The 21418-nt window shown below is 33.2% G+C and overlaps 1 protein-coding gene across 1 annotated transcript; it reads left to right on the forward strand.

Moving 5' to 3' along the window:
• The first annotated feature begins 5717 nt into the window (after nt 1–5717).
• Nucleotides 5718–20410, forward strand: LOC140040817 (carboxypeptidase Q-like). The gene is made up of 15 exons (XM_072087039.1): nt 5718–5831; nt 7230–7302; nt 7416–7499; nt 8689–8820; nt 12156–12217; nt 12665–12770; nt 13405–13466; nt 14140–14304; nt 14942–15026; nt 15271–15374; nt 15500–15586; nt 16325–16441; nt 17002–17077; nt 17575–17754; nt 18370–20410. Exons 2-15 carry the CDS (start codon nt 7260–7262, stop codon nt 18474–18476), a joined length of 1410 nt encoding a protein of 469 aa, XP_071943140.1. The 5' UTR covers nt 5718–5831; nt 7230–7259; the 3' UTR covers nt 18477–20410.
• The last annotated feature ends 1008 nt before the right edge of the window (nt 20411–21418 follow it).

A 21418-nucleotide genomic window follows, 5' to 3' on the forward strand; every position in this document is an offset into this window, starting at 1 on the left:
AACGTTTCATCATCAATGAGCATCCTATCTTTAGTAACATGTTTTTGCCTTGTCTTCATAAAGAATTAATATTTCTTATAGCATTGATTTTAGTCGTTTTAATAATTAAGATAGATAAATTACTTAACCAGGCTGGTAGCATTCGATTTAGATCTCAGAAATTTCATACTATCTCTGCACATCCTGTGGCAAAAAATCTAGTCTGTGCCAATGAAATTCTTTAAAAACTTGAAACTATTATCAAGAACCAATCATGGGAAATCAATGTTTTTGGTGTGTAGGCCTAAATAATTCGACAATTTAAGGATTTATAATGTAATAATAATAATGTTTTGAAAAGAGAGACAGAAATGTAATTGTAACGTTTTTGATTTGTACATGTAGGTCATATCTCTCCGAACATTCAAATAGTATTACCAATTACCAATGTTATTCAGTATTTAGATATGAGCATTAAATGAATATGGTAGGCCTATAGATACGGTACGAACGATAACTGCCTGAGCAAGGACATCGTGGAACGTTAGAGAGAACTATAAACCAAATTGTTATTGATAGATTGAATTCATATCTACAATTTCCTTTCCATAAAAATAATATAATAAGTAAACTAAATTAATGGCTTCACCTTCTTCATCCTGATGAGTAGATACAGAATAGGTATATTTTTAACACATTGTATTATTAAATTATCCATTCGCAAGTGCAATATTTTATTTATACTTCTTGAACTTACTACTTAAATAAACATTTCTTTTGTTTTAATTTATGATCTATCGAATGCACTGCGCAAAGTTTCCCTGAATAATAAAGGAAAATAAAGTTAGGCAAATAATAATAAACTATTATTCTGACAATATTTGAACTGTAAACATAATTCTTTTGAGTGTTTGTTTATTTTACATATCATATCATTCCCTTCAGATCAACTATTTTTAATTTTCATTACATCTAACCATGGATTAAAGAATAGAAGGATATGCATCACTTTGAGATCAAGAGTTCCATGACTCTAGCCGACAGAGCGCGGACCGCCCACAATGTTACAGTTTAAGTAACCGCATGGCAACAACGAAACGGTCCGACGCGTGCCTAATATATTGTTTACTGCACATGTGCAACGACATTTAACCTTGTTGGCTACGCTTCTTCTGCGCGTTCTTTGGTGGCATATGATGTTTGTAGATGCTATCAATCATTGTAATTGTATTAGGCGCGCCATGTGATTGGATGTGATGTGGATGACATAACCACTAGCCAATCACCAGGCTACAGTTTAAATATAATCACATCGATAATTAAGGAGATTTATGAAGAAACCACTGCTTATAGCCATATATAAAAAAAACACGATTGTTGTATGTGTGAACCATGGATTAAAGAATAGAAGGATATTAAAATAATAATAAAGCACACATAACGCACTACCCTTTAAGCAAGCTCTACAATTTGTTTAAATCAGTTTAATATGAACTTAAGCCTTTTAAAATAAGGTACATTATTTTTTATTCTGCAGGCATAAATATAATAATAATATTTTGTTAAAAATAAAAGAATTTGCAATAATTTCATCATTTTGGATTAATTAAATTTCCTGTTAGTTCCAAAATAAGGTTTTTTCAACAAATATCCATGTTACGGTACACAAACATATAATATGTTTTAGTCGATCGCGTGGACGCGACTCCATAGTTCACTATGTCGGTCGGTCTGTCGGTCTGTCTGTCGGTCCGGTATCACTATGCGTTTTAGCACGCGACTTATGGCTGTTGGCCTTGTTTATAAAACTAGGATTCAGTTAATTTTGCCCTTACGTATGGTAAACTACATCAAAAAGCATCGATGGCGCCGCGCCTCATAATTAACCTGCCTCCTATAGGGTATACGACACGGATGAATGCGTTCAACTTGACAACTTTTCTTCTCTAGCTAGCTAGCTATAGCAGCCCAGCCTCTGTAGCAGCCTCTAGCGCAGCGCCGCCCATAGTTGCCATTTCTGGCATTATTATGCTTTTTGGCATTATTTGGAGGCATTATTTAGCCGTTTTTAGCATAATCTGGCATAATTTTGTGTTTTTTGAACAACCAAAAAAATAATATACCACAGAACAAAAATAAAATATTTTGTTAATACATATCCTTACACAATATCATATCGTACAAAACAGATCTGTTCGGGTTTTCCGTACAATAGTTCTTCCATCCTTTCGGATAGGAAGGCTGCTCGAAAACTACCGTGTGTGCGATATAGGCAGCACAACAAATCCGAAGAGGCTACCTATTGGCCAATGCTCTATTTCAGAGACCATGCAGGTTATTGGATCCCCAGATATAGAGACAATTGCACGAAAACACATTATGAAAGGGGTTTTGTTTTTTCAGTTCATAATTATAAGCGGCCACACCCGCACTGAGTGTTGACAAAGTGCGAGGCAGCGAGGCACGCGAGGCAAGCGAGGCAAGCCAAATATTTGTGCGAGGCATCATTTTATCATTTCCAAAAGTGCGAGGCATGCGAGGCATATAGTTTACAATTTCAAAAAGGTGCGAGGCATATCTTAACGTGCTATTATGCTATATTATAGGCCTAATAATCAATCGATACAAGCGTATTTAAATAGATTCGTGTATACACTCATTATGTTGTTTATTTTTATGTAACGATTGTTTTTTCATTCAAGTCATATCGTGTCAAATTTTACTTTACAAAAGTGCCCAAACTACGGTTCAAAAATCTGAACGACAGTCTTCAACTTTCGATAAACAATAATTGTTATAGCGACACACTCATCAAATGACTGCAATGTTTGTTGGCATTTCGAGCGTGTTCACTCACATGTCTCTCGAACATAGCAGAGTGAAAATTATATTTTGTCACACCCCTGCGCCTAGATCCGGTAGACCCGAGAGATGGAAAATCCCTCTTTACTATTTAGCAGGTAGCGGAATGATTCAGCCCTCAGCTCAGAGGATTGTGGTGCATTCCCCTCCTATAGCACGTGGTTTCAGCAGCAACGCACAGACTTCTCTCTGAGCGGCGTGCCAGAGACATTTTTGACATTCCATTCTCTAGGAACAACACGTGTACCTCTCTCGCAAATAAGGTGAACAGCGATTGCCAGGACAAGTTCAATAACTGGCGGTGAATAAAAGGTAACTGATATGCCGATCCAATAACATGCCGCAAAGAAAAAAATTGCGACAGAATTCTGGAGCGCGTGTGAAAAAAGACTTACGTCCGACAATTGTAATACTAGGCCTAAAATAAAACTTTAGCTAATATGCTTAGCCCTAACCTAGATAAAGGCTTATGTAGAAAATAATTTAATCAATTTTGATAAAATAATAATTGGTGTAATATTTAATAATGATACACTATTCCTGTTTTAGTAAGCTAGGTATATTACGAACGATTTTTATTTATTGTTGTCCATGTACGTACTAATAAACCTGGCGCTAGTTTCCTTCGCTTATATTTTTACTCCAAATTTGATAACTAACTTTATCGTGTGAATACCACACCTTAGAAGTATACCTCATGAGTACTTTAATGAAAGAATCACATAAAAAGTAACAAATAAATCCTTAAATTAATGATTTCACAGGCGTGTTTCTCGCACACTGTTCGCGAATTTCACTTATTCAATGTTCAATATTTTTTGTTTCTATGGAGCGCCAAAAGAGCAACGATAATAGAGGACTAAAACTCAGTGGAATGCGTCAATTTCTCATGCATTTATTGGTGAAAAACACGTTTTATTTCCATATATTTGTTAATTTGTCAATAAAAATGTTGTAATATGTTACTGCTGATACTGTTCTGTTTTCAAAGAATAATAATCAATCCTAAATCAACATCACTACCTAGTCTAGACCTAGGACATCCTACTAAGGATATTATGATGAATTTTTCTATTTTATTCTTTAAAAGGTTAACGAAACCGTGTACATTATCAACAGTAACATTTTTCCTTACTGACAGTGACAAAATCTATTGAAATTGTACTTGATTTTCACCAAATAATGCGTTAAATATAAATGGATTCCACAGAGTTTTTAGCCCTCTAATTAATTTTGCTCTTTTGGCGTTCCATAGAAACCAAAATATTGAACATTGAGTGTGCGAAATGCGAGAAAAACAACGTCTGTAAAATCACCAATTTAATGGATTTATTGTTACTTTTATGTGATTTTTCTTCATTAAAGTAGGCCTACTAATTCTAAGCTGTGGTATTCAGGATAAAGCCTTGGTTAAATTACAAGGCAGGTGCAAAAGGAAACTAGCCTAGCGGGCCTATAGGCCTAGCCCTAGGCTACTTCAATTTCGGTGATTTCCTGCCTTGCAATTTTGAGAAATGATAAAATGATGCCTCGCATTTTTTGATGATGGTAAAACGATGCCTCGCATAAATTTCTGACTTGCCTCGCATGCCTTCCCTGCCTCGCGTGCCTCGCTGCCTCGCACTTTGTTACTACCCACCCGCACTCACTCTATATCATGGGCTAAGATCCTGGAGGTACTAATAAATTTATTTTAGATTTGAAATTAAGTGCCATTTCCGGCCATTGAGCAGCTCTATTTTTTCAAATTTTCTTACCTCAGCCCCAACCATGAGGTCCTGGAGACACAATTAATATATATTTTTATTTCCTATTTTAAATTATAATTGCCATTTTCGAACTATGATGGGCTAAGATCCTGGAGGTACTAATAAATATATTTTTATTTCATATTTGAAATTAAGTGCCATTTCCGCCCATTGAGCAGCTCTATTTTTCCAAATTTTCTTACCTCAGCACCAGCCATGGTGGAGCTGAGGTCCTGGAGACACTTAATATATATTTTTATTTCCTATTTTAAATTATAATTGCCATTTTCGAACTATAGTGGGCTAAGATCCTGGAGGTACTAATAAATATATTTTTATTTCATATCTGAAATTAAGTGCCATTTCCGGCCATCGAGCAGCTCTATTTTTCAAATGTTTGTACCTCAGTCCAAACCATGGTGGGGCTGAGGTCCTGGAGACACTTAATATATATTTTGATTTCCTGTTTTCAATTATAATTGCCATTTTCGAACTATGGTGGGCTAAGATCCTGGAGACACTAATAAATATATTTTTATTTCATATTTTAAATTAAGTGGCATTTCCGGCCATCAGCATTTTTCAAAATTTTCTTATCAACCATGGTGGGGCTGAGGTCCTGGAGACACTTAATATATATTTTTATTTCCTATTTTAAATTATAATTGCCATTTTCTAATTATGGTGGGCTAAGATCCTTTCATATTTGTTAATCAATTAAGTGCAAAGATCGAGCAGCTCTCATATTTCAGCTCAAAAATTCTAAATTTCCATGGCTGTAACAGGTTTTTTTTGGGGGGTGGGGGGGGGGGGGAGAAGGGTTCGTGGGTTCGTGTTTGTGTCATTTGCAATCCCAGATATTTTTAGAATTATTAGTTATTACTCACAAAACTAAAAATACAATTTTTGAACGACATAGGGATACAATTTAGGCCCTATTTTGTGTCAGTTGGGGTTTTACAAATGTTTATTAGACATACAACCGTTGGTGGCGCTGTTTAGGACCACATTTTGGGGATCTGGCATTATTTTTCCCAATCTGGCATTATTTGAGACAGGATACGGCATAATTTAAATTTTATCGCTGGCAACGCTGAACTCTGCATGCATCATCCATGATCCATGTGCAATGCATGCGTGGTGTGTGTGATGCTGATTGAGAGAACGAAGCTTTAAAATTAATTGTGTTTCGTAGCCCAAACAGCCCCTCTAAAATTACTCAAATTGTTTTTTTCTCTGCTAGTAAGATGTGTCATTATTTACCTGGGGCCTAGAGATATTGTTCACTTTAGTATAATAAATGTAAATATGATTAGGCCCATGTCTATGTATGGCCTAATAAAAGCCTAGGCCTAGGCTTAGTAGGCCTAAAAATAGTAGTGTTAGATTCGCCGTTGGTGGAACGTTTCGGCACGGGACGTGGACGATTCGCCCCATTTAATAGTATTGTCTAATTTGCAATTGATGATATGCATTTTTATTTTTATAACATGCACTTTCGCAAACAATCTCTTGAGCTCACCCAATTTAAAAACTTTAAAATTTAAAAAGTTAAATTGGACTGGTGAGTTAAATTAAACCGTGCAGTCCAATGCCCAGTTCCGTTCTAGGTGAATAACTTTGTGTTATTGTATTTGGACTCCTGGATAGTTTTTACGATTTCGATCCAAGTCGGCCCTAAACCGTCTCGGCCAAAGTCAAGTCGGCCCCAAGTCAAGTCGGCCTCAAGTCAACTCGGACTCAAGTCAACTCGGCCAAAAAATAATCGGTCAACTCGGCCCCGTTAAAGTATGGAACGCAAAAAGTGCAAATGAAGGGGATTGATAAAATAATATTTCTTCACAATTTTTTAACTATAAATAATTCTGACTTTTAATGAATATTAATATTTAGACAATAATATATTTAGCATAAAAAATAGGAATGATTTCACCAACTTTCCTTTATTTACGTTTAATAAAATTTCAAATTGCACAATTAAAAACAATTTGTAGCTGCGCCTCCCTGCGCCTTTGGCAGCTTTTTCGATATCTATAACTGCTACGTGTTTTCACTGACCGAAATCATGGACAAAAACGATGTACGATCATTTTTTCCATGAGTGGCCAAATGGTGGAACGTACTTTAGGCCTCCGTCTTCGATTTACTAAAATGCGGTACCTGCACGTGTTTTTGTAACACGCGGGTACTTATATTCATATCGGGTTTATATATTATTTAATTATATTTTTTTTTTTATTTCCTCATTTTTTTTAAAGCGTGGATAGTAAGAATCATAATAATATTAAGCACTTTTTGCGTTCCATACTTTATTGTAACAGAGTTTTTGGCCGAGTTGACTTGAGGCCGACTTGACGTGGGGCCGACTTGACTTTGGCCGAGACGGTTTAGGGCCAACTTGACCTGCACCCGTTTTTACCCACCCCGCTTAAAATTGTTTCAGTACTTACTCACAGGTTGTCTACAACGTCTCCCAAGTGTTAACATTTTTAAAATGTATTTTTTAACTAGGCGTAGGCTCTCTTTTAGATAATGAATGATTGCACACCCTTTAGAAATACATTTCACCAGCTTTGTTTTGCAGACATTAAAAAACTACATTTTTTAGAATTTAATTTCTAATGTGCTTTTATATTTTAGAGATCTTCATTTGATCTGCTTTGTGTAGTCATGGCACCACTTTGCAGTCTTTTATTCAATACAGCAGTTATTTGTAAGTACACTATACTCGCTATGATGTTTTATCTACTGAATTTTAAATGATAAATACTGTATATCTTGAATAGATATTAATACATTTTTAATAATTTTAAAATTTCTATTTAGATTTGTGCCTAATTTTGAAAGGTGTCATTTGTAAAGATACTTCTGCAATAAATAAACAAATCGAACAAGTTTATGAATATCAAGGTAATATCCATAATTTGTATCATTATTAGTTATTTAAAAATCATTATTCAAAATTATGTTAACCCTGTATATTAACAGAGGTATAACTATTTTAAAAACAAACCACTGGATAGTTCAATTTAAATTAAAACAAAAATTAAGTGCAATATTTAATAAGGATATATTGTCTTCCTGAAGCAATAACTTAAAAATGATTTTGTATAACTTTATAAATATGCCATTTTAATGTCGCATAATAATTATGATATACGGTAGTCATAAATTCACTTTGACCAAAATTTAGATTGAGAAAAAAAAATTGATTTACCTAAAAAAACAATAATTGAAACCATCAAATTGCCTGTCAGACAATGGCCATTTTTTTGGTTAAATTAAACTATTTATTTTGTCAAATACAAATACTTAGGTACTATAATTGACAACAAATTAAAATGGAAGTCAAACTCTCTCATGATTTCCAAGAAGGCATCTCAAAGGCTCTACTTTCTCAGAAAACTCAAGCAAATTAGAGTTGATAACACTATTTTAATTCTATTTTATCAAAGTATTATTCAAAGTATTTTATCTTTTAGCATTGGATGTTTTTATGGTAACTTTACTGAAAATGATAAGAAAAATATTGAGAGACCACGTAAAATTGCACAACGTATTATTAAAGCTGATCTAACGCCTTGTTCATTTATCTATGAAAAGAGTATTCTAAAAAAAAGTAAACAATATTATGAAAGACCCCACTCATCCGTTACATTACTGTTATAACTTAAATAGATCAAGCATTAGGCTACGACCTCCAAGAGCAAATCTTTGTAGAACTAGAAAATCCTTCGTTGTAAATAGCATTCATATTTTTAATTCTAATGTAAGACGTTAATGCAATTTTTAATAGTTTTACATTTTTAACAGTATTTTTTACTTTTTATCTTGTATTTTTAATCTGTTATAATACTGCACGTTTTTAAATTGTTGCAATACTGTTTTTTTAATCTACCAAGCAAAGTGAATTTCCATTTTTATGGACAAATAAAATTTCTTGAATCTTGAATCTTGTCTTTTGTGAAATTATTATTTTGTTTTTCTATGGAAGTGAATAACTTTAAAACTGCTATTTAAAGTGTGATTTCATATCTTCAAATTTGTTTTTGGGGGACAATATACATCTTTAATTTAGTAATTGTCTTTTGTATTGTAGATATTGCAAACAAAATAATAAATTTTACAACAATTGGAAAAGGCAAAGGTCAAGTGTACACTCGACTGGCAGACTTTGTAGATACATTTGGGAGCAGAATTGCTGGCTCCAAAAACCTTGAAAATGCTATTGGTGAGTCTACTGTTCTTAAAACTACTATATGTACCCACATTCTTCCAATCAAATGACAAAGAATCTGTTTATTTGTTTTATAATACATTATATAAATAAGGTAGCTAATACAATATCATCATCATTATCTACAAACAGTAACTATCGGCAAAAATATCTTAGAAGGTTATATATTCAACTTTTATTGCCACATAAAAAATATGGACTTGGTTGGAGACACAGTTTTATCATTGTTTGCTTCATCATCAAAGCCTGTATTTGTCAGCTGAATTAAACAACAAGGATCGTAAGCCTCATCGTTGCGCATGTATACATCCAATTGCTATTATTACTGAGTGGGAATACAGACATGCACAGTTTTTGTTTGGTATTTGATGGCTTGGCATTAAATATACAACAGAGCTATTAACCAATCAGATGTCTTGAAATATAATTTAAACTAGATTTAATTCGTCACTATGACGAATTATAGGTTATATGCATTGATTTAAATAAAGATAATTGATTGATTTAAGATATTTTGATTGATTGATTTTCTCAGAATCTTTAGTTATTTATAATATATGATAGGATCTTGCTAACGCAAATACAATAGCCGGTATCATAATCCGATCAAAGATCCTTCTGCGTATATAATGTCATAAACCACATTTGTGTTTTTAAATAAATTTCATTATAAATCATCTGTATAATCTATACGCTAAGAAATACAATTGAACAAACAATACGGGTAATAAAAAAAATCTTATTTCGTTTCGTTTCCCAAGATGAGACTCGAACTCGGTACCTTGAATGCTATAGACACGAGCACAGACCATCGAGCCATACACAACTGACTAAAAATTATGGAAAGATTCCTCCGTGTATTTACTATGCAGTATCCACTTTGGTGCAGATAGATTATTACATACCGCAATGAATTATAATGTTTTACTATGATGACATCTTTAAAGATTTTTAAAAATGATGCACTGTCAAACTATATACTTTTAACTTTAATATATGAAATTCTTAAGGAAGAAAGTTAATGTTAAGTTTGTTATTTCGGCCTAAGAAAATGTTATAATTTGTTTGATTGTCGAAATTAATTTTTGTAAATTTAATATGCCATTAATGATGACTTAATCAACTTTTGTTCTCTTAATTTCATAATAAATCATACATATGATACATACACTTCAAGAAAATGAAATAAAAAATCGGTGTTCCCGAGCATTCTAACGATATATATTAATTTTAAAATTTTAATATTTTCACCATTTTGTTAACTTACACGTGCGTAGCCTGTCACTTTTGACGTGCTCGTATAACGCTGTTTCGCGTTGAAAAGTTAATACAATATGATGATATTGTTAAAGAAAGGTTATACAACAGTAATCGGACAAAAACAGTGCGCAATAACGTTTGACGCGCAGTGCGCATGCAAAAATCTGCGCACTTATGGCAATTTTTTAAACGCTTAAAATTGCCTGAAACGTACTCTAATTTCATCGAAAATAAATTCTGAAAATTTTGAACATTTTAAGCGCGCGTACGCATGCGTTATATGCGCTACGCACGTAATTGTATTGCCATATAATGAAATGTGACCTGAAATTTATGAGTACCAAATTTTGTTTAAAAGTGATTCATGCTTGTGAAGATATGATTACAAGCGTGATTTCGTTAAATCGCGCGTAGACCGCGTAATGTTTGATTGCGCACCGTGAAAACATAACCACATCGATTCCTGGCCATAAGGAATATACTCTGAAAAATTGACTTAGTTAGATGAAACTGATATCAAGATAATTGACGGACAAATAGTGCTAAGGAAAGAATAAATAAATAAACTAGATTTAATTCGTCACTATGACGAATTATAGGTTATATGCATTGATTTAAATAAAGATAATTGATTTTTAAAAGAAATATTGATTGATTGATTTTCTCAGAATCTTTAATTATTTATAATATATGATAGGACCTTGCTAACGCGAACACCATAGCAGGTATCACAATCCGATCAAAGATCCATATGCGTATAATGTCATAAACCACATTTGTTGTTACATAATAATAAAGACATAAGTTAATTTTTATCTAGATTTCATTATAAATCATGTGTATAATCTATACACTAAGAAATAAATTTGAACAAACAATACGGATAATAAAAAAAAAATCTTATTTCGTTTCCCAAGGTGAGACTCGATCTCGGTACCTTGAATGCCATAGACACGAGCACAGACCAGCGAGCCGTACACAACTGACTAAAAGTTGTAGAAAAATTCCTCCGTGTATTTACTATGCAGTAACCACTTTGATGCAAATAGATTATTACATACCGAAATGAATTATAATTTTTTACTATGATGACATCTTTAAAATGTATACAAATGATGCACTGTCAAACTACATACTTTTAACTTTAATATATGAATTTTTGAAGGAAGAAAGTTAATGTTAAGTTTGTTATTTTGGCCTAAGAAAATGTCATAATTTGTTTGATTGTCGAAATTATTTTTTTTAAATTTAATATGCAATTAATAATGACTTAATCAACTTTTGTTCTCTTTATTTGATAATAAATCATACATATGATACATACACTTCAAGAAAATGAAATAAAAAATAGGTGTTCCCCTGCATTCTGACGATATATATTAATTTTAAAATTTAGCATATTTTCACCATTTTGTTAACTTATACGTGCGTAGCCAGTCACTTTTGACGTGCTCGTATAACGCAATTTCGAGTTGAAACCTGAATCAAATATGATGATATTATTAAAGAAAGATTGTAAAACAGAAATCGGGCAAAAAGAGTGCGCATTAACGTTTAACGCGCAGTGCGCGTGCAAAAATCTGCGCACTCATGGCAATTTTTTAAACGCTTAAAATTGCCTGAAACGTACTCTAATTTCATCGAAAATAAATTTTGACAATTTTAAACATTTTAAGCGCGCGTATGCAAGCGTTATATGCGCTACGCACGTAATTGTATTTCCATATGATGAAATATGACCTGAAATTTACGAGTACCAAATTTTGTTTAATTGTGATTCATGCTTGTGAAGATATGATTACAAACGTGATTTCGTAAAATCGCGCGTAGACCGCGTAATTTTTGATTGCGCATCGTGAAAATATAACCACATCGATTCCTGGCCATAAGGAATATACTCTGAAAACTTGACTTAGCTAGATGAAACTGATGCCAAGATAATTCACGGACAAAATAGTGCTAAGGAAAGAATAAATAAATAAATAAATAAAGATTTTGACAGAATCAAGAGGTTATATGCATATCATGCATATAACCTAATTAATTGCAGTTAACTACATTTATTTCAGATTACATGTTAAACACAATGAAAAAAGCAGGATTAGAGAATGTACATGGAGAAAATGTGACAGTAAGAATGCTTTAAACAGAATTTATTATTCATAGCAAAGACCCAATTTTATTCTCCCAATATACTAATAATGTCCCTGTTTGCATATCACTTGTTGTAGAGTAGTAGAAAAATAGTAATATCTTTCAAAATTTGGCCATTCACCATTGATAATGATTTGGCACTGATCATGATCAAGACATTTTATGTGTACCTAAATTGAACAAATATGTGATCCGCTTAATCACCCTAACATGATCTAATGGAGAAACATAATTTATTAACCTACTGTAGTTTAACATTATTGTACTTTATTGTTTATATACAAGAAACTTGTGAATAAAAGTGATATCACTTTTAATTATACTTTGCAATAACTTTATTTAAATCAAAATCAGTATAAACCATGTACTTTCCTTTTTGACTTTGACTTTATTTACGTTTGCTTATTCGATTTCATTTAAACAGGTACCTCATTGGGTGAGAGGAAATGAATCAGCAACTATGTTAGAACCAAGACATTACAAAATTGCAATGATGGGTCTTGGAAGTAGTATTGGTACTCCAGAGCAAGGTAACCGTATTTATTCGAATAAACGAGCCTCTAATAACCTTTCCCGGCATTACATACGCCCCTAAAAACCCTCCTGAAGAAAAAAACGCCCCGCATTCATTCGAAATGAAATCATAAGAGACAACAAAAATCTGTTTTTTTTATTGTTGGGTATACCAACATTCTGCAAAAATGTGGGCTGTGAGACTGCTTGAGAAATTTGTTTACAAAATAAATATGCAGATTATTTTTTCCAGCAGCCACACTAGCGGCACAATGTATGTATACATAGTCATAGTGTATAAACCTACGTACTACACCGTAGTATAACAAAAAGTATTTCACCCGCCTTGTTATATTCAACTTTGTCAACGATGTGGATGGGCCAAAAGCAATACATGCACCACTATTGGATGGACTGTGGACTGACACGACACAGTGACATGATGTTGTGTGCAGTATAATGGGGAGACACCGGGCTATGATGAATTTGCTTTACAATTTTCTGTGACCTAGAGGGCCATATTACCATTTTTTTAAGCTCAACCATATACTTTTATGTGTAATACGATATATTTTGGATGTTATGAACAAAACACTTTAAAATCAGTGTGATTGTAATACAAAACGTATTTTATGAAATATATATCAACAGGTCTCACAGCTGAGGTTTTAGTTGTTCATTCTTTTGATGAGCTAACAAAGAAAGCAGACCAGGTGAGCAAATTTATACATAGCACGGCAATCTAACAACTTTGACCTCAGTATGTCTGGCTGTGACAAATACCAACAGTACTGTACTATGTACACATTCTCCACAGCACAGTGTCTATTAACCAAACATTTAATGAAGCCAATTGGCCAATAGAAAATCATTCAAAAAGTTTAGGGTGCGTGGAACCGATTGTGTCGCTCAATAAGCTTAAGGTGCGTGGTTGTTAGATTGCCTTGTACATACCACCAGTGACATTTTAAAACATTTAATGATAATATTTGACGCAACAACAAAACATGTTTGCACGTTTTGTCATAAAGTTTAACCAGATTCTACTATTCTGTCGAAAGTTTAGCAGCATTATGCACGACATCACCTTAAACACTTTGCGGTGTTAATCAGTCAATAAAAAAAACACAAAAGTTGGAAAAACATAAATGCAGCAGCTGACATAAACCACTTAAACAAATGTATAATATTTAATGATTAATAGTCTTTATTCTATTATTCAAACTGATTGTTCTACTTAGCTACATTTAATTTTGTTTTCATATTATTATTGTTGTATTACATTTTTGTTTTTTTTAGGTGCCCAAACCTAAATTTGAAATGAAGTGTAATAGTAAAAAAGCTAAACATTTGTTTTACTTCACTTGATCATCTCTGTTTATACAGGCTAAAGGCAAAATAGTGGTTTTTAATCAGGGATACGAGGGATACCCAACTAGTGTTGCATATCGAGATTATAGTGCGAAAGAAACAGCGAAAGTTGGCGGAGTAGCTAGCCTAATACGATCTGTTGCATCCTTCTCTATTCACAGTCCTCACACAGGTTGGCAGGTAAGCTGTACTTTAAAAATAGATAATTTATTAGTAAGCATAGTTTATTTAGCAGATTTTCAGCATTAGTATTGCTTGAATGTTTGCAAGTTTAAATCAATATGTTGTTAGGAGTGAGGATACGCAACAGTTCTTTTCAAAACTATATATGTGGTGTACTGCAAACTTGATATCAACATATTTTCAGTAATATGAGGAACAATGCTAACATGTAATAACATTTTTTTTTTATAAAGTTTTAAGTATTTCTGAAGGTTCAAATAAAATAGATGTATTTATTTTGCAGCCTGTAAATTGCAGAAAAAAGGTTGTGGAAAATAGATTGGTGGAACCAATTCCAAAATACTTAAATAGGTTGAAATGAAGAGTTTACAATAATTCAGAATGCCTAAACAGTACATACAACTAAACAATAACAAATATAACAGTAACAAAATACAATGCATCAAATCTAAATTTATTCAATTAATACCCTTTTCACATCAGCAAAAACTAACAACTTGTTACTTTTTAACAATTTATGCCTTTGCCAATTTATGTAAAAAGGGTTATTAAAGTTTAATATTTTCATAAATAATATTTTCCTTATTCTTCACACACTGTACTGTATATGTAGCAGTAACATTGGTCTTTACAGGATTATGATGATAATATCAAAAAGATACCTACTGCATGTATTACTGTTGAAGATGCTGAGATGTTGGATAGAATGGCAAATAGAGGTAATATTAAATTACTGGTCTCCCTGCAATTAAAGACCATTGCACTGCGGCCCTGGGTTATCGTCTATAAATCTTTTAACATTAGCTTCTCCCTCTAATGATTGACTCCCTCTAATTAGAGACCAAATAGGCCAATACATCTTGGATCAAAATGTATGCTTTAATATAGCTGTTACAAATTTGATTTGAAATATCACCTATAATTTATCTGTTCTGTTTTTTCTTGTGCAACTTTTGTCTCTAGGAACAAAGATTGTAATTCGTTTAAAAATGGATGCTAAAAATCTACCTCCGGTTACGTCTCGGAACACAGTGGCTGAAATCAGAGGAAGTAAATATCCTGACGAGGTACTGTACTAATTTTTGTTTCCAAAAACACAGTAGCAAGAACCTGACTTGCAAGATGTGAAACAAACCTATCAATCCAGTTCAGCAAAGTTTCAAAATCATTTGTTTTGTTTTATTTAAATTAGGTTGTGTTAATATCAGGTCATCTTGATAGCTGGGATGTGGGTCAGGGTGCAATGGACGACGGTGGTGGCGCTTTCATATCATGGCAGGTAATGATTTTTCAGAATTCGTATTTTCATTTTTATTTTTTTTTAGAAAATCTTTTTTTTTTTTTGTGGCTTGCACTACCTTTATTATTATTATTATTTAAAGTCACAATACAAACTTGTTACTTCTCAATTTAACATCAACAGTGATGTTATTCATGTTTTAATTTATTTATTAAAAAAATTGAAAATAATATCAATAATTATACACATTCATATGCACTTTTAAAAAATAAAAAATATATATCATTTAATAAATCATTACCTATAAGCAAGAGTTTTTTCTTTCTTACACCTTTATTTGAATTAATAATTTATAATACTCACAGAGCTTGTAATTTGCAATGACTAAACTATGTATGTCACTTCATTATGCATGTGTCCTCACTCCTCACCTCACCTTAGGTCCAGACTACATATCGATTGACCTGACCTACGTTGGTTCTTGGTTGTCGCAAATCAAATGCTTCCTATTGTTAACTCTGTTAAAGCTCTACAACTTTATGTGACAAAAAAAATGTGATGTGACCATATATGGACATGATGACGTCATATCACTATTATCATTTGGGCACATACTCACTTGTCAAACTAGTTTGATAGTGTAGACCAAGCTTAAGGCGCTGTAAAAACTTTGACCTAGCTATATACTTGTACATTATTCATAACAGGTTTCAAAGACATTTTAAGCAAAGCATTGGGATAAAATAATGTGTTTACTTATGTATTTGTGTTTGCTAGGCGTTGTCTATTATGCAGCAGCTTGGTTTACGCCCAAAGCGTACTGTAAGAGCAGTGCTGTGGACAGCTGAAGAAGTTGGCTTAGTTGGTTCACAACAATATTATCAGAGGCACAAGGTAACAAAACTGAGGTTTGAGCACGTATCAATTTTTTAAAGCACTTATTATTATACAATAAATTAAATACCGTATTTATTAGAAAAAATTCCCTGTTTTGAGTAAGCAGTCATCGTTAAATTTACTCCCAGCTGGGAGAAACGAATTTGAGTATCGACCCATCCGCACTGAGTCTACCGCTTCTACCAATGTGGCAGTGAGGAAGATCAGGATGAAGGGGGTGGCACTCTTCTTCAATCGTTCACGGTAGCAAATCGTAGACTGACTCCATCGGCGACAACGAGCCAATCACTCCTATTTCTCTTTCCAACACCTTACATATACAGCCCTTATCTCCCTTGGTTATATGCCCACCCCAACCTAACAAACAATAATCCCAGATTAAAAAAATAACAGATGAATAAAACAGTATGCTAAATAATTGCATAAACGAGTTAATGTAAATACTGCAGTAACTGCAGGAGAATAATTTTTGACATAAGCCCATAATGAGGTTTTCATTTTTGCTATTACTCTGTAAGGAAATTAAATCTTAATGAATCCATTGATTTGTCTTGTAGGTTAACATAAGCAACTATGATTTTGTAATGGAATCGGATATGGGAACATTTAAGCCTTATGGCATTCAGTTTAAAGGTTAGATCTCCATATCACACACATAATTATTATCATCATAACTTATCGTGAGGGTACCTCCCTTGATTGTCAGCATATGCTGTTTAGGGTCACCATCTATAAACAAGGTTAAATAAATAAATCATATTTTATATATTTTTGCAATTTCTGTCACCAAGTCAGTTTTATTGCTGACATTTTATAAACAGCATATTATTTTTCTATTTATTTTCTATTTATATAATTACAATATCTTGACAGGGGCTGGTTAAGCACATCAAAAGATGACAGTTTTGTATAATTACAATATCTTGACAGGGGCTGGTTAAGCACATCAAAAGATGACAGTTTTATTATTTTTGCTTTTCCGCTACACAAATAACCATGTGTGGTTTCAAACAATGCTCCAAATCATGTGAATAAATTTGCATTGTTTTTTTTGTTGCAAACAAAACCGTTGCATTTGCTCAAACATATTCACTTAGTGTGAATCAGGCTTTGTTGTCTTTTTAACACAGGTTCACAAGATGCAACAGCAGTTATGAAGGAAGTTGTAAGCTTGTTATCATCGATAAATGCAACAACGCTAAGTGACGATCCTGAGGGTGGTGATGTATCATTCTGGATTCAAAATGGGGTCCCAGGTGGCAGCCTTTTAAATGAAAATCAACGATACTTTTGGTTTCATCATTCTGATGGTATGATATTGAATTTTTCTTTTTGAATCTAGTCTATCACTTACCATAATTAATAGAATCAATGCCCCGCTTTGAATTAATATCATTTTGAATAAACGCCCCAAAGGCCTTATTTATTTCCTTGAATGAATGCCCCGCCACATGCATATACACAATATTATATTACAACACATTTTTATTTAGAGTAGAATTCGGGTCTGTTTCTGCTGCATAATGCAAATTAACCGTTTATTTTTAAATGGATTGAAAATAACAATACCGCGTTTCTGCTTAATTTGTGCTCCGAAATAACTGGTTAAATCAATGGGTGGTCGTTGACAACAATTTAGAAAGTTAGAATTACCCAAAAAGCAATTGGTCCTGGCGGTTAATTCAAACGTTACTGCCGTGTAGTTGACTCGGGGTCAGCAGCTATCAATCAAATAACCGTTATTTTGTGTTGTAGCTAAAAGTTTCCCAGCGATAACTGGTTAAATGGAGTTCTGACACTGAATTGAATGGGTGTTTTTAACCGGTTATTCTGCGCTGCCTTTTACCCGGTTACCACAAATTTGTCCTGTTATTAATTGTAATATTTTTACCTAATACAATATGTTTTATCTATATATTTCACAGGTGACACAATGTCTGTGCAGAGTTCGTATGAAATGGACTTGTGTGTAGCCGTGTGGACTGTTGTAACTTATGTTATTGCTGATTTGGATGAAATGTTACCTCGATAACATAATTCAATCATAATAATATTATTTATTTTAATCACTTTTCAGTCCAAGAAGAACCTACATTTTTTGGTATAGACATAATTCCGTAAAACCTTTAAAGAAGCCCTTCTTGTTTTAAGACTCTTGGGTCAGTTTTTTTTCGAGATGGTCTTCCTTTCAAGAACAAAAGAGGGACAAATTGGACAATATTGATGTATACGAAATTCAGCAAAAGTTTGGCCTATCAACATGAAAACTCAAATGTCATTATTTACCTATTGATATATTTCATCCTAAGACTATCAAATCAACTGTATTTGTTACAGTACATGGAATAAGAAAAAAGGAATTAGTCTGTTTAAGATTATTAGATAATATTGTATAACGCTCACGTTTGGTTTATTAGAATATACATTTTTATTTATTTGTTTAACCATTTTCTTTTTATTTTTATTATAAAGTAAGATTGCTTGTAGGAGATCAACAAAAGAAGAAGCCAAATTAAATTCATGTAACTAGTAGTTATAAAAATAATATATTTATTTGCTTTAACCAATTTCTGATAATATTATACATTTTAATGATTTGTAGAAAAATAGTTAATTTCAAAGTACATTGTGATATTTCGTAAAAACGATTATTGAATTGAAAATTATTATTAGATTGATTGCATTTTATTAAAATAATGTAATTTCTTTATGGGACAGCTGAGTGAATTACAAAGTGTTGATCCTGATGGTACAGCCGATGTTAATATTCCATGGCCTTGGTACGATACCGATATATTTTGCCACTCTCCGCATAACGAAGATTCGGATGTTTCTCTGTTGTGGTAATAAATACACAAATTGCTTTGCCATTCTCAGCTGAATGAAACACTCGACTAAGTAGTGTAACCGTCAAAATCATACGTATCAACAACGGCCAATTCGATTGCGGCATGAATTCAGAATGTGATCCAACTGGGGCATATACATCATTTTGAAAGCTGGTGATGTAATGATGACTTCTGACGAAATATGATAGGCACAAAGCTCGAGAAGTGTCACTATCTTCACCTAGGAGAGGCATTACGGCAGTTTGCCGGCTCATGCTGGGAATAACGAGATGCATTAAACCACACAGGGCTTGGTAAATATGGTATAGCAACCAGTATGCACCAGATGCTGGTGTTTCATTTAATGTTGTCACACTTTGGTTCTCAACACCATTGCTGTCAGCAAATAGCATCCAAATTCTGGTAAGCAATACAAAGATTAATCGGGCTTGTTCACTTTCAAAGATCATATGCACTGAAGACTGTAAAGGCTTATAACCAGCTTGTTGTAGTAGATGGCCGATATGCAATGATGCTGTTGATAGACACGCTGGTCATCTGCTGGGTTTCAATCGCACAATGTGTTTTCATGACGGCTCTTGCATGGACTGAACCAACATTCTTTACCACAGAGTTGGCAAACTGACCTTTAACAAGTGGTTGAATGAGTGATGGAACCGATTTGATTGCGTCCATGTTAAACTCTTTCTAATGATGTTTAGTGCGGCAATGTGATCAGGTTCTGAATTGGCATTGGAAATGTTATCGTTCTGCTGACAGCTGTTGTCCAAGATGACCAGAGCTCTGGCGTATTGATGTCCAACGTTGGGTCTGGGGTTTTACCAATGAAGTCACGTCATCGGAACTACTTTTTAAACAAAGTATTAAAACGAGAGTGCCTGTTGGTAAATAACATCCAATTATTTAAAAATTCCTATACCAGATTAATGTTTCTTTTATTTTAATTTCGGATGTTGTACCTTTATGTGTAAAAAAAGAAATAGTATATTTATCTTTTTTTACCACTCCTTTTAAATATATTTCTTAGTCGTCCGGGCATAATCTATAAGAACGATGTACTGTGTACTTGATCTATTATTTATAAATGATACATAAAATAATATATTGGTTGATAATAAATATGAAAGTTAAAATAAATATTAACAACATTTAATTAAATAAATTTTTTACCAAAATCAATTTTCTGGTAACTTATTGAACTTGAAATGTCTGTATTCAATACAAATAATATAAAATGTAAATATAAACAGGGGTATTTTTCCACAAAATGGGAAAAATTTTCATGGGATACACTAGGCCTATGCCTATTTGCCATCAACTGCAGCTGGCATATAGGCTAGTTTGGGAACTTCAAGAAAAATGGGTTATTCGCACCTTCGAACTCACCCATCCCCTCCCCTCCCTACCAATTCAAGTCGGCCCCGGCCCTCCCTAAATTTTGCAAATTAAAATGCAAAAGATGAGACACTATTTTCAGTTGGGCACTTTATTTTTTTTTACTTATTATATATTTACGCTGCGGATTAATATTGAAAATATGCGTTTTCAGGCGAGAATATTTCAAAATAACAGTACCTCTAGATAGGTGTCTAGAAATCGCATTCTTTTTAAAAATCTTACAACTTCGTCAAATCAGACTCATGGTTAATTCAAGTTGAGACTGAGGTGGTGGATCCTGTGGCTGTATTCACACTTAGGCTAAGGGTAATACTTACCCTTGAAATTAAGAATTCCCTTAACAAAGTGAAACACTTTAGGGGCATTCACATTCACTTACTTACCTAAGGAAAATACTTAATTTAAATAATCATTAATATTTATGAGTTTCCACTTCTATCCAATCACATGGCCTACATGCTATTATTAACAAACCAAACTTCTGTGTAGGCAACCCTCTGTGTTTAGGCATACATATCCTAGGCTGGTTGCGATACTGGGCATAGCATCTCTACCTAGACTCTGAATGTCAAAAAATAGGAAAAGGAAAATAGACCAAGTTAAGGATTTCAAATAACTTTAAACCTTGAGTATGTCGAGTGAGTGAACAGACTTGTCAGTAGTGGAGTTTTGGCTACCACTTCAATGGTCCTGGGTCCTGGACCCGTCACATGTCAGGATTTTTTCT

The sequence above is a fragment of the Antedon mediterranea genome, chromosome 2, assembly GCF_964355755.1.
Source record: "Antedon mediterranea chromosome 2, ecAntMedi1.1, whole genome shotgun sequence".
Lineage (NCBI taxonomy): Eukaryota > Metazoa > Echinodermata > Crinoidea > Comatulida > Antedonidae > Antedon > Antedon mediterranea.